At 42.2% G+C, this 14022-nt stretch overlaps 1 gene segment (V, D, J or C); it reads right to left on the bottom strand.

The window, feature by feature from the left end:
• Positions 1-10091: 10091 nt before the first annotated feature.
• On the bottom strand, positions 10092-10975 carry LOC103092672 (Ig heavy chain V region 914-like). The segment is given in 2 exon segments: positions 10092-10570; positions 10851-10975. Coding segments are annotated over 2 exon segments (411 nt in total).
• Positions 10976-14022: the final 3047 nt, after the last annotated feature.

Here is a 14022-nt window from a genome sequence, read left to right as displayed (position 1 = left end):
GAAAACATATTTTCTGCAGTCACAACTTACTCATCCACTCTTTTATCTACTACAATTTAAGTCTTCCACTATTTTCCGCACCTCCTGTAACAACTGGAGTCCCATGCCCCATGTGCCACAAACTCTGTGCCTCAGCCTTTGGACTGAAAAGCCACATGAGGGTACATCAATAGATGATAATGCACAAAGACAATTGTCATTATCAGTCACTGAGAGACTACAACTCACTAGTTCCACCTGGATGTCATGTAGATACCACAAACACAACATGGCCCAATGTTCTGCGAATCTTAAAACTACTCAGACTCTACTTTAGAAGATTTGGTTAAGCAACTTCCTCTATTTTAACAATGGAGATACTTGATCAAGAATGTATTGGGAACTTTTAAAATTACTCCACCCTACTCAGACAATGCCTTAGGGGAAGATGAAGTTTTGTAAACTCCTGATTGAACAATCAAAGTCCCCAACTCATGCCTTATAGTAAAGCCAAAACCTTAAGCTAGGTGGTCTATTTTTAGATCTAATACAAAAAGGGTGTTAAGTACCTCTAAAGGTTAAATTAGTACCTACAAGGTCAGTTGTAGTCACGATCCTGCACATAGGTGGCCCACGGATCAGTGGTCGCTCGGCCCTGTGGGCAGCAGGGATGTTCGGCAGAATCCTGGGCAACTGAGCAGCCCTCTCTAGGACAGCACTGCTCACCCTAATCAAGGGAGGGGACTAGAAAAGGTGTCCCAAACATTGCCTGCCCTACAAACACCCGGTGAGCACACCGTGGCTGGAGGGTCATTTCTTTAAGTGGTCGAAATCAAAAGAAACAAAATACGAAGAAACTCCTACTAGGAGCATGGAACATCAGAACATTACTTGATAGAGAGAATACCCCAAGACCTGAAAGAGCAGCTCTAATCAGTAAAGAACTGGCACGATGTAACATCGACATTGCAGCACTAAGTGAAACACTCTTACCAGAAGAGGGATCACTCAGCGAACCCACCACTGGATACACCTTCTTCTGGAAAGGTAGACCCTCAAATGAAGACAGAATCCATGGTGTTGGCCTGGCTATCAAGACCAGTTTGCTCAAATAGCTGCCAGACTTGCCTGTGGGCATCAGCGAGAGGTTTATTAAGATCCATTTACCTCTCAGCAAAGACTAGTATGCCACAGTCATCAGCACATATGCCCCAACACTGACCAGCACAGAGGAGACAATCGAGCAGTTCTACTCTGACCTGAGTGCCTTCCTGCACTCAGTGCCCACAAATGACAAGCTGATACTACTGGGAGACTTCAATGCCTGCGTTGGACAGGACCATGAAAGATCGAAAGGAGCTCTCGGCAAACACGGTGTGGGCAAAATGAACAACAACGGCCTACTGCTACTCAGCAAATGCTCAGAGTTCGAACTCACCATCACGAACACTGTGTTCAGAATGGCGAACGAATATAAAACAACGTGGATGCACCCACGATCAAAACAGTGGCATCTCATTGACTACATCATTGTATGCTGGCGAGACATCCAGGATGTAAAGATCACCAGAGCCATGAGAGGAACTGAATGCTGGACAGACCACCTATTGGTTAGAGCGACTCTTCAAATGCGCATTGCGCCTCGCCATCCAAAACGTGCCCAGACAGTTCGCGCATTTTACAACGTGAGTCGTCTTAAAAATCCATTGTATTTGCAAACATTCCAGTACTGCCTGGACGACAAGCTGTCTGCTAAGGGACCACTCACTGGATGCTCAACCGAGAAATGGAACCAGTTCAGAGAAGCAATGAAGGAAACATCAAAGGCAGTCCTAGGCCCCAGACAACACAACCACCAGGACTGGTTCGACGAGAACAACACTGCTATTGAAGACCTATTGAGCAAAAAGAACAAAGCCTTTATGGAGTGGCAAAATAACTCAAACTCTGCTCCTAAAAAGGACAGATTCAAGTCTCTCCAAGCCACGGCGCAGCATGAGATCAGGAAGATGCAAGACCGATGGTGGGAACAAAAAGGTGGAAGAAATCCAGTGTTTTGCTGATATGAAAAACTACAAACAATTTTTTAGTGCCCTCAAGACTGTCTATGGGCCATTAAAACCCACCACCACTCCCTTGCTATCCTCTGACAGTGACACTCTCATAAAAGATAAAAAAGGCATCAGTAACAGGTGGAAAGAATACTTCAGTCAGCTTCTCAACTGACCCTCTTCAGTCGATCAAAGTGCCCTTGACCAGATCCCCCAAAACCACACCATTGAACAACTTTACGTCCCTCCTTCAATAGAGGAAGTCCAAAAAGCCATTAAACAAATGAGTGCAGGCAAGGCACCCGGTAAAGACAGGATCCCAACCGAGGTGTACAAGGCCTTAAATGGAAAGGCCTTCCAGGCATTCCACGCAGTGCTGACCAGCATATGGGAAGAGGAAGACATGCCCCCAGAACTCAGAGATGCCTCCATCGTAGCCCTATACAAGAACAAAGGCTCACGAACAGCCTGTGACAACTAGAGGCATCTCACTACTCTCCACTGCTGGAAAGATCCTCGCCCGTGTTATACTCAACAGACTCCTGTCATCTGTTTCAGAGCAGAACCTGCCTGAATCACAATGTGGCTTCCGACCAGATCTTAGCACCATCGACATGGTCTTCACAGTGAGGCAAATGCAGGAAAAATGCCTTGAGCAGAACCTAAATCTCTACATTGTCTTCATAGACCTGACAAAGGTATTCAACGCAGTGAACAGGGATGCATTGTGGGTGATCCTCAGCAAGCTCGGTTGCCCAGAAAAATTCATCAAACTGATCCAGCTATTTCATGTCGACATGACAGGGGAAGTCCTATCTGGTGGAGAGACTTCTGATCGCTTCAACATCTCCAATGCTGTGAAACAAGGCTGTGTCCTCGCTCCAGTACTCTTCAACCTATTTTTCACCCAAGTATTACGACATGCTGTGATGGATCTAAATCTGGGCGTCTACATCAAATACCGGCTGGATGGCTCACTATTCGACCTTTGCCACCTGACTGCAAAAACAAAGACAACAGAGAGACTCATCCTGGGAGCTCTCTTTGCAGATGACTGTGCTCTCATGACCCACCAAGAAAATCATCTTCAAACCATTGTGGACAGATTCTCCACCACAACAAAACTGTTTGGCCTGACTACCAGCCTCAGCAAAACAGAGGTGCTGTTCCAACCTGCACCAGGGAGGCCAACTAACCAGCCATGCATTACAATCAACAGCATGCAGCTTTCTAACATCAACACTTTCAAGTACCTGGGCAGCACCATCTCCAATGACAGGTCCCTAGACCATGAGATCAATGCCAGGATCCAAAAGGCCAGCCGGGCACTTGGGCGGCTGCGCTGCAAAATCCTCCAACACAGTGGTGTAAGCACTGTGACGAAGCTCAAAGTGTATAGCAGTGGTCCTCAGCTCTCTCCTGTATGGTTGCGAGACATGGACACTGTACAGGAAGCACATGAAGCAGTTGGAGCAATTCCACCAACACTCCCTCCAGTCAATCATGAGGATCCAATGGCAGGACCAAATCACCAACCAGGAAGTCCTCGGCAGAGCCAACTCCACCAGTATAGAAGTCATGGTCCTCAAAACCCAGCTATGATGGTCTGGACACGTCATCCGCATGGACCCACAGCAAATACCAAGACAGGTATTCTATGGTGAACTGTCAGCTGGACTCAGGAAACAAGGCCGACCAAAGAAAAGATTCATTCAAGGTTCAGCTAAAGTCCAACTTGAAGTGGGCTGGCATTACACCAAAGCAACTAGAACTTACTGCCTCTGACAGAAGCAGCTGGCGAACCCACATTAACCATGTCACCGCCACCTTTGAAGATGAACAATGTCGACGTCTTGCTGCTGCATGTGAACGCCGACACCAGGCCACACCCGTACCTCCCGTAACAACTGGCGTCCCATGCCCCGTGTGCCACAAACTGTGCGCCTCAGACTTTGGACTGCAAAGCCACATGAGGGTACATCAATAGATGATAATGCACAAAGACAATAATCATTCTCGGTGACCGAGAGACTACCACTACAAGGTCAAGTAATTTACAAAAGGCAAACTTAACAAAGAGGTGTGAAGTACTCAGAAGATACAATCTACCCAGAGAAGGTGAGAACTAAAGAGTGCTGAGAACTAAGAATGGGCAGTCCTGGGGAAAAGTGTCTACTGTGATTGGTAGATGTGAAAATTTAGAGGAGGTGACATAAGAGAAAATTTCTTTAAAAGGAAGGGGTAAGAGAAATTCAGGGACATTTGAATTGAGTTCACAATTGAATTCAGTTTGAAGAGGAATTCAGTTCAGAGTGAAAGAACCCAGCTTGGAGACAATCTTATGGTGAGTGATAAAGACTGACTCACTCTCTCTTAGGCTCAGGCCTAGGCCATTTTGACCAATGCCTTTTTCTACTGCTTGGCTCAGCCTTAATTTCTCTCTCTCTCTCTCTCTCTCTCTCTCTCTCTCTCTCTCTCTCTCTCTCTCTCTCTCTCTCTCTCCCTCTCTCTATCTCTCTCTCTTTCTTCTTCTTCTTCTTCTTCCCTTAGGGGTATTTTCATATTTGGGAATTTCCCATGGTGACCACTTATTTTAGATTTTAAGTCAAAACACTAAAATTATCCTTACAGTTGGGCATTTACAGTTTTTAACATTACAGTCCCATCTCACCATACTCCCCCTCCTCAAATCATCTCTCCTCTCAATTGCCCTATTTCACCATCTTTCCAGTCTCCCAAGTTTGCAACCTCCTGGTTATCCAAGTCTAGCAATTTGAAGGCAGGTGCTGGTACTAGGGAACTAATTACTTCTTTTTTGGCCAATACCCTCAGGTCGATGGTGCTCTTCTTTCTTAGCTCCTTTCTCTGGACTTATCCTGGGAATGGCACATTATCTAGTCATTCCCTTGTCTCTAACCCTTTCAAGACTGATGTAAGAAAAAACAATGAGATAGGAAAAATTACTGAGGCAATCACTTCATGGAGACTGACTTCCAGGTACTTATAAACCATTCCCTGACAAAATTGATAGATTGTTTTGTCTGTGCCTATTCTTTTCTTATGCTTTCAGGAAGCATAAAAATATTAATCAATTCTCTCTTCTGTATATCACCAAGCCATCTGTATGGGAAGGTCTCAACAGCTATAAATCTCTGTCTCTCCCTCTCTTTTTGTGTCTCAGTGCCATCTTTTTCTCTGTGTAGATTTCTGTCTCTGTCTCTGACTCTCTCTTCTGGGTACTTTATGAACCATTATTTCTCCCTCTGACAGCACTGAGCAAGGACATACACACAGATCAGCAATTCAAATTCTTTTTTATTTACATTTAGAAACCCTTTTTGACAATTGTTTTCTGACATGTTAGGATTTAGATTTTTCTCCCTCCCTCTCTTACCCCTCTCTAAGGTGGCAAATAATTTAGTCTGATATAGACTTTCATGCCAGTGCTTTCAGGCAACACATGTTTCCATATTGCTTGTCCTATGACAGAAGATGTTTATCACACATGCAATAAAATGCTAATGAAAGAAATAAAGTGGAGGATGGCATTCTCTGAAATGCAATCAGTCCAACAGTTTCTTTTTTGACTGTGTATGGTATTTCTCATCATGTGTCTCTTGTGGATATCTTGGGAACTTGCTTTACTGATAATAGTTTAGCCCTTCACAGTTGGTTGTCATTTAATATTTCTGTTACTATTTTGAAAGGAAATTCTTGGTTCTCTTTGTCTATTCTGAGTTTACTCTTGTGAAAAGGGAATCCTTTATTCTCTTTGCCTAGTTGGAGTTAAAACTTTGGTTAATACTAACTGAATTACCTCACTAGATTGTGAAGACAGGATTAACTCTCCTTTGTCTACCTTTTGATTGAATGAACTAGGTGGAGGAGCTCACAAACCACTTAATGAATTCATACCTTACTTAGTGCTAGGTGAGAAGCCAGCAAGATACTTGGAGAGTTCCACCCTTTTTTCTAACTCAGTCAGAAACTTTTTAATTCTTTTAAGAGTTCATACCCTCAGAAACTGTGAACCCTTTCAATGAGTATTCACCTCTCCAGAAGGTGTAAACTGGTTCCCACAAACACTGCCCCCTGGGCAGTGCTAGACTATTTGGAAGCTGTGATTGGCCCCTGTGAAGAGGGGAGGAGACAGAGCACCACCATAAAAGTCATGAAATCCTTCGTCTGGGGCAGTCTCATGAATTTGAGACTTGTGGAGAGTGTCTCCTGGAAATAGTCTTCAGGGAGCTTTGCTGGAGACTGCAGCTTGGATCATGAGCTTGGAGCTCAGCTTCAACTTAGATTCTGACTCCTGAACTACTTCATTGGGCGAGTGAAAAGGGCTGACTCCTTCCCTAGTTTCTTAAGAGACTAGCTTCCATCTTGGAGGAGGCCTCATAGTTACTCACTACTGGCCCTCCTGGCTGACGACTAGTATAAGTATAGTCTCCAATCTCTCTCACATTTCTCCACTTTATTGTTTTTCCCCTATTTTGGTAAATAAACTTCTGACCCGAAATATAATAATTTCGGCAAACATGTTTCTTCATATAATTTAAGTCTAACCACTAAATTTAACCTTTACACTAAATTCATTGTTTTCCTGGTTCTGTTCACTTCATTTTGCACCAGTTCATATAAATCTTCACAGATTTTTCTGAACTCATTCTGTTCATTATTTCCTATGGCAAAATATTATTCAATTACAACCATATACCACAATTTCTTAATTCATTCCTCTTGTGATGGGCAACCCCTCAGTTTCTAATTCTTTGCCTCCACAAAAAGAGTTGTTAAAATATTTTGGTACAGGAGGTCCTTTTCCCTTATCTCTGGTCTTTTGGGGTTACAGAACCAGTAGTAGTAGTATTGCTGAATCAAAGGGTATGCCTAGTTTTATGACCCTTTGAGCATACTTGCATGTTGGTTATATCATTCACAGTTCATAGTTGCACCAATAGTATATAGTGTCCCAATTTCCCCACATCCTGTCCAACATTAATCACTTTCTTATATATATGTTCATGTGAGCCAACCTGATAAGTGACTCATCTTGGTGTTTCAATCACTACACAATCTAGCTCTATCCTGTCTTTCTAGACTTATCTCTTGTTATTGCCTTTCATGCATTTTTTATTCTAACTAAACTGTCCTACTTGCTAATCTCTGAATTTAACATTCTACTTCCATGTCTTTACCAAATCTCCTTGTCATTCCTGGAATGCTCTCTATTCTCACTTCTATCTCATAGAAAAACTAGCTTCCTTTAAAGATCAATCCATGTACTACCTAGGGGAAACCTTTCCTGTTCCCTCTAGTGGTTAAGGTTTTCTCCTTCCATTGATTATCTTACATTGACTTTTACTTATAAAGGTGTACCCTCAAGGAGTATGGAAGCTTTTCAAGGATAAGATCTGAGTTTTTTTTTGTTTGTTTGTTTCTATGGCCCTGTACCTAGTATCTTAAACATAGGAGGTATCCAGTAATGCTTGCTTACTGAACTTAATAAGTAAGATACAACAGGCATATAACCCAATGACAATTAATATGAGAAGAGATGGAGCTCTGCTAATGAGGTCAATCCAGAAAAATCTTCCCATGTTAGGTAGTACCTCATATAAGCCTTGAAAGAAGCTAAGGAAATTATGGTCACATCATTTCCTTATTCAGAACCTTTCAATGACATTCCTCTGTTTATAAGATAATGTCCAAACTTCTTAACCTGGCATTATGACCCTTTCCTAACTCCAAATTCCTTTTTTTTTCAAATATATATTGATTAAGCACTTACTTTTTACTTGTAGAGCCCCAGGTGCTACAAACATGAATTGGACTTATGTTATGATTAAAATTTTCTTGAAAATTATATTAAATTATGATTATTTATTAGTAAAAGTCGATGAAAGAGAGAAAGAAAGAGACAAAGAAAGAGAGAGAGAAAGAAAGAAAGAAAGAAAGAAAGAAAGAAAGAAAGAAAGAAAGAAAGAAAGAAAGAAAGAAAGAAAGAAAGAAAGAAAGAAAGAAAGAAAGAAAGAAAGAAAGAAAGAAAGAGAAGAGAGAGAGAGAGAGAGAGAGAGAGAGAGAGAGAAAGAAAGAAAGAAAGAAAGAAAGAAAGAAAGAAAGAAAGAAAGAAAGAAAGAAAGAAAGAAAGAAAGAAAGAAAGAAAGAAAGAAAGAAAGAAAGAAAGAAAGAAAGAAAGAAAGAAAGAAAGAAAGAAAGAAAGAAAGAAAGAAAGAAAGAAAGAAAGAAAGAAAGAAAGAAAGAAAGAAAGAAAGAAAGAAAGAAAGAAAGAAAGAAAGAAAGAAAGAAAGAAAGAAAGAAAGTCTTTTTTACTTCACTCTAACTTAACAAAAAAAAAAACATTTCCAAGCTTCCACAGATCTAGTACCCAGCCATGGTTCAATTCAAGGGAGTGTTAAGTGCTACAGAGAAAGGAGAGAACTCATGTTCAGGAAGAGTTCCACCCCTAAGAGAGGCTATAATTGCCTGGCCAATGATGTCACTCCTTCTGAGGCTTTCTAATTGGACAGTCACTATCCCAAAGCCTAACTTTCAGACATATCACCAAACATTCAGCAACTTCAACCAGTCCCTTCTGCAAGTCAGGACTCCAGGTATCCATGTAGTCCTTTAATCACAAAACTTTTTGACATTCTGACTTAATGCATATATGTGGGTAAAGAATTATATTTTTATATTAATTTCACACACTTGGTTCCTGCCCACCAGGATTTCACAGCCTATTTGAGAAAATACAACAGAAACATAAATCATAAGGTAAATAGAGATAAGGGCATTAAAAGAATTATCATGGTTGAAGTGGTCAGTAAAGATTCACCTGAATAAATGAAATTTAAACTGAACTTTAAAGATGCAGTGGTAAATCGGAGGGAGTGTGGGTAGTTAGGAGGGTATCCAGGTAAGATAAGGCCTGTGGGAATATCCATAAATGTGTCTGGGAGGATTTGAGATATGTCCTTTGGCTAGAGTTTAGAGTCTGGGGAGGAGAAATGTGATTAATAAGGCCAGAGAGGGAAAAACTGATGGAGGGCTTTTTGATTCTGGCCTATAGAGTTTAAACCATATCCCATAGGAGAAGTTACAGATTTGTCTTAGAGATGTTGGTCAGCTGGCCTGCCTCTGTTGGGGTTTTTTTTTGGGGGGGGGGGGCGGTACTTATTTCATTCCCATTTATATCTTTATCTGTTTCTTCCTTTAGGAATCAGATGTAGTGACCCCCCCACTTCCCTCCACCACCACCACCACCACCACCCGCCCAATTAGTTGACTTGATAGTGACAAAATTACAAAATAAATTTAAAGAAGTCTGTGTCCTCCACAGCACCTTTGGAGGTTTGCCCTCTACCAGATCCAAATTAAAGGTTTGAAGGAACTTGAACAGAGAGGATTCCTGAGATCTTGCAGCCTAGCAAATGGTCAAAGCATTGTCTAGAGCTGGTCAAAGAGACCAGAGGTTTGGTGGAAGAAGCAGAGGAAAGCAGACTTCAGTTTCTACTGCTTAAGCTTGGTAATTCCAAGCAGATCTCTTTTCTTATATGAACCTCAGTTTTCTCATGTGTAAAATGGGCATAATTTGCACTTGTACCTCCTCCTTCATAGGGTAATAGTGTGGGAAAGGCTTTCTGAGTTCAGGGACCAATCGATTCTTTCTAGATTCCTTTGAAGCTGAGACTTTGAGCTTCCCTGGAGCAGTTGGTTAGTTCCTTATCTGCCTCCCCGGGCTATGAATGGAGCCAGGGCTTGTTCCTTCTGTGTGTTCCCATAGTGGAACCAATCTGAGGGACAGATGCATGGCATAGAGGATATGCCCTCAGGGCAGGATTTCAGCCGGGATCTTCTCTGCTCCCAATCTCTGGTTGTTCCCCCAGGAATCAGGCCTAAAGTCTTGGCCCCAATGTGGAGAGGGAGTTACTGGCACGCTGAGGAAGAGTGGAAGAGGCCTTCAATTGAAGAAATGGTTGGAGTCAAGAATGTGGAGGAACAGTGGAGAGACTGCCTCTTATTTAACACATCTACACATATAAAGTCATTCTCTTTTCTTCTCCGTACACCCACAAAAATACATAGGGAGAACCTATTCCTCTCTTTCCTTCTCTACAGAGAGAGAGAGAAAGAAAACACTACATAGTGCAGTACCATTCTGGGGGCTCTAATCCCCCTGTGGGCGCCAAGTTTGTGTCAAGGTGTCTGCCTAAGCCCTAGCACAGTGAGTTTGGCACAGTAGTATATGCCCGAGTCTTCCTTTCGTAGCTGGATCAGGGTCAGGGAGACAGTGTTGGCTTCGTTATTCCTGGTGATATAAGCCCTGCCCTGGATTCTGGGCTTATACTCTGTTTTACTACCAGTTTTGGAGCTGATACTGGCCACAAGCTGCCTGTTGTTCCCACTTGGGTTCCAGTGCCAAGACATATCATAATCCTTGAAGTTAAAGCCAGAGGCCTTGCAGGTCAGGGTCACGGACTGGCCCTCATGTGTCACCTTGCCTCCTGACTCCAAAAGCTTCACCTGGGCCCAGGACCCTGTGGAGAACACACCAAGGAGATTAAGCCCAACACAAAGCATTCATTGGAAGGAGAGCTGAGGAAGCAGGGAAGAGGCACTTGTCTGTTCATTGGACTCCAACCCCAACCCAGGCTACCAGGGAGGGGACCCCAAGCCACTGGAAAAAAGGGGAAACCAAGCTTCCAGGGAAGAGAGAATCGGGAGGAGATAGGGATAGAGGTGTCTAGGAGCTAATTCAAGACAGCTCCATATAGAGGTTGAGGAAAAGGAGAGAAGGAATGTGGACAAAATAGATACCTGAGAGAATGGAGAAGAGTAATCCTAGGAGGTAAATCCTGGCAAGAGTGGTGAGGGTCTCAGCAGACATGCCGCTGACCTTGTCAGAAAGATGGTGTGTCTGCACTTGTGGTCTGAGACTGATTTTATCTGCATAGAGAACCTTTCTGCAGGAAGGGAGGGTTTTTAAAGAGGCTGAGAGCAGTGGGGTCTGCCCATCCTCCACCCTGGGGAGCACAAGAGGGGGGTGGGGCATGAGGCAAAGGCAGATGTGAACTTGGGAAGAAGAAGGGAACTGGTCTAGAATAACCATGACTGCAGAGCTAATTTCAGTCCTGCTGGCAACCAAAAGAGCACCTTTAGTTTTGTTAGAGGGTTTGCAGCAAGTGTCCTGAAGTATGGGGTGCTTAGGGCATACATAAACATCTTCAAGGAACACCAAAGCTATACAGTCCAACTCAGCGCAGATTAGAAGGTAAGTATGACCTTTCTCTTCTTAACTTTCTTTGATTTACCCCTAGCCCAGTCATCTCTCTTTCTCTGCATCCCAAGATTCTGAGGAAACAGGATTCTTGGGCACTGGTTCTTCAGAGAAAGCCCCTGGGGTTCAGGAAGAGACCATTATCCCCACAGACCCAATAACTATTCTGGTTTCTCTAGACCAGATGAAATGTCCAAACTATGTAGGCATAGAGAGGAGGGAGAGATCAGTGTCTGCTGGGGCAGTCACTGGGTGAGCTAGGGTAGTTCATAGAATATTAGCTTGGTGCAGTGGATAGGATGTTGGACCTGTACTCAGGAAGATGAAAGTTCAAATTCAGCCTCAGGCACTTACTAGCTTTGAGATCCTGGGCAATTCACGTAATTCTGTCTACCTCAGTTTCCTCCCTCAGCTATCAAATGAAGATAATAATAGCATCTATTGCCCAATAGAATTGGAGTGAGGATCAAATGAGATAATATTCATAAAGCACTTTGAAATACTTAAAACTCTACATAAATGCTTGTTATTGTCATAATTAGAGCTTTAAGGGACCCCAGAGGCCATCTAATCCAACCCTGTTCATTTTACCTGTGAGGAAACTGAGACACAGGGAAATTAAATGATGCCCAAGTTCAGACAGGTAAGGAAGCAACAGAGGCAGGATTTCAGCCAGGATTCTGACTCCAAAGAACACTTTATTCTAGGCTGTGCTGGTTGAAGTGGAGCAAACATGTTTGAAGGGAAGAGGTGGTACGAATGAAGCAGAGTCAACAGGGAAGAATAGATGAGTTTGGGTGGACATGGTAGCATGTTAGAGCTAGCACATACATGTGAGAACAGACAAGCAATAGTGAATGGGATAGAGTGGAAGCAATGAAGTAAAATGGCTGAGTAGAGAAGGTATTAGAAGAAACAGGGTGGAGTCAATGAGATGAAGTCTTTATGGTGAAATGATTGCAATGGAATGTGAGATTGAATTTCAGGTTTCTACCAGTGGAATGGGAAAATGCTTTAAACTGAATCAATGGAGCTTCAGCAGAGTGGAGTATATAAAGCAAAGGGTTAAGGGAGAATGGATGTCCTAGACATGGATAGGGTATGGTGTTCATAATAATAATGGCTAACATTTACATAGCATTAAGATTTTCAAAGCCTTAATATAAGCATTATCTCATCCTATCCTCATGATAATCCTGGGATCCCCATTTTGATCCCCATTTTACAGATGAGAAAACTAAGGCAGGCAGAAGTTAAATCACTTGTCCAAGATTATATAGCTAATAAATGTTAGAGGCTGCTTTCTAATTCAGACCCAGCACTCTATCCACTGTACCACCTAACTGCTTCTGGCCATAGCGGAATAGATGAGTTAAGGAATTGGAAAGGGTGGAATAGACAAAGTCAGGTAATGAACTGAGCTACTTTATAGTCAATAAATATTTATTGTTTGCCTGTATTGGGCAAGGCACTGAAGGAGATACAAGATATGGATGAGGGAATCATCTACAGTCTTTCATGGAGTTTACTACCCAGTCATACCCAGTTCACTTGGGAAACTCTTATTCTTAGTCTGTGTCTCCTTATCCTTGAGGAACTCTTCTTGACTGGTTTCTATTCTCTTATGCGAAGGTTACTGAGTATGATCAGAGAAAGTCATAAGAAATCTAGCTGGTTTCACTGAATCTAAATACATTATACATACATAATGCAAATATGTGATACAAAAGCTCATCTTAGAGAAAGCACTACATTGATCTGTAATAATGTCGTCTCCTCCAGCAGAATATGAGCCCCAAGAGGGTCAAGTTGTTTCATTTTATCTGCCCAGCATAGTCCTGTGCAAACAGCAAAGACTTGGTAATAGTTGCTTAATGGACTCAGCCCCAGAGAGCAGGGCAAGGATCCACCAGGTGGCCATCGCAGAGAAGCAAATTTGAACTCTACTTAAAGAAAAGGTTCTTTAAAAGTAGAGCTAAGGTTGAAAGAGAAAAGCAGTTTTGCCTAGTGAGAAGATAACAGGCAGACATCAGAGTCTTGGCTCAGACACCTCTTAGTGACTGGACTAGTTACTTAATTGCCAATGGACTCTCTAAGTTGTTAGATAGTTGAAGATCTGCACTAAGGGAGGGGTAAATCCTCACCAAGAGTTCCCTACACACCAAGGAAATTTTAGGTCTTGACCAAAAAGAACAAATGAACAAATCCCACACTTGCAGTCTATAATTTTCTCTAATCAATTTCTGCTCTCTATCCCTCACAACTTGGTACCAAGGTATCAAGATTTTTTTGCTCCTCCTCATACCCCAACTTCAATCTCTCATTTAGAATTATTATTTTGTTTCCTACTTCATGAAGAAGATGGAGAGTAACCCCATCAAAATGAATTTACTTTGTTTTTTATACATATTTATGTACACATAAACCCTGCCCTCCACCCAACCCCGATTTTTGCCTTTATGTGCCCAGTGTCTAGCATATTGCCAGCACATAGTAGATGCTTAATAAATACTTATTAAAGAACTAAGGCTTTACCCTGTGAAAACTGTTGTAGATAGATGAGCAGGGAGTAAGATATTTAAAAGTGCCAATTCTTAAAATTCTTAAATGAGCAGTTAGCCTCCAATAGCTTTAAAAATTCTTCAAATTATTTAGGAAAAACTCATTATTTAGGAATTGATTGAATGATTGACTGGAGCTCCACTAAGTGTT

Source organism: Monodelphis domestica, chromosome 3 (assembly GCF_027887165.1).
Source record: "Monodelphis domestica isolate mMonDom1 chromosome 3, mMonDom1.pri, whole genome shotgun sequence".
In the NCBI taxonomy this organism is placed as follows: domain Eukaryota; kingdom Metazoa; phylum Chordata; class Mammalia; order Didelphimorphia; family Didelphidae; genus Monodelphis; species Monodelphis domestica.
Note: the sequence above shows the minus strand (reverse complement) of the source record. Positions and strands in the feature narration are given on the sequence as shown.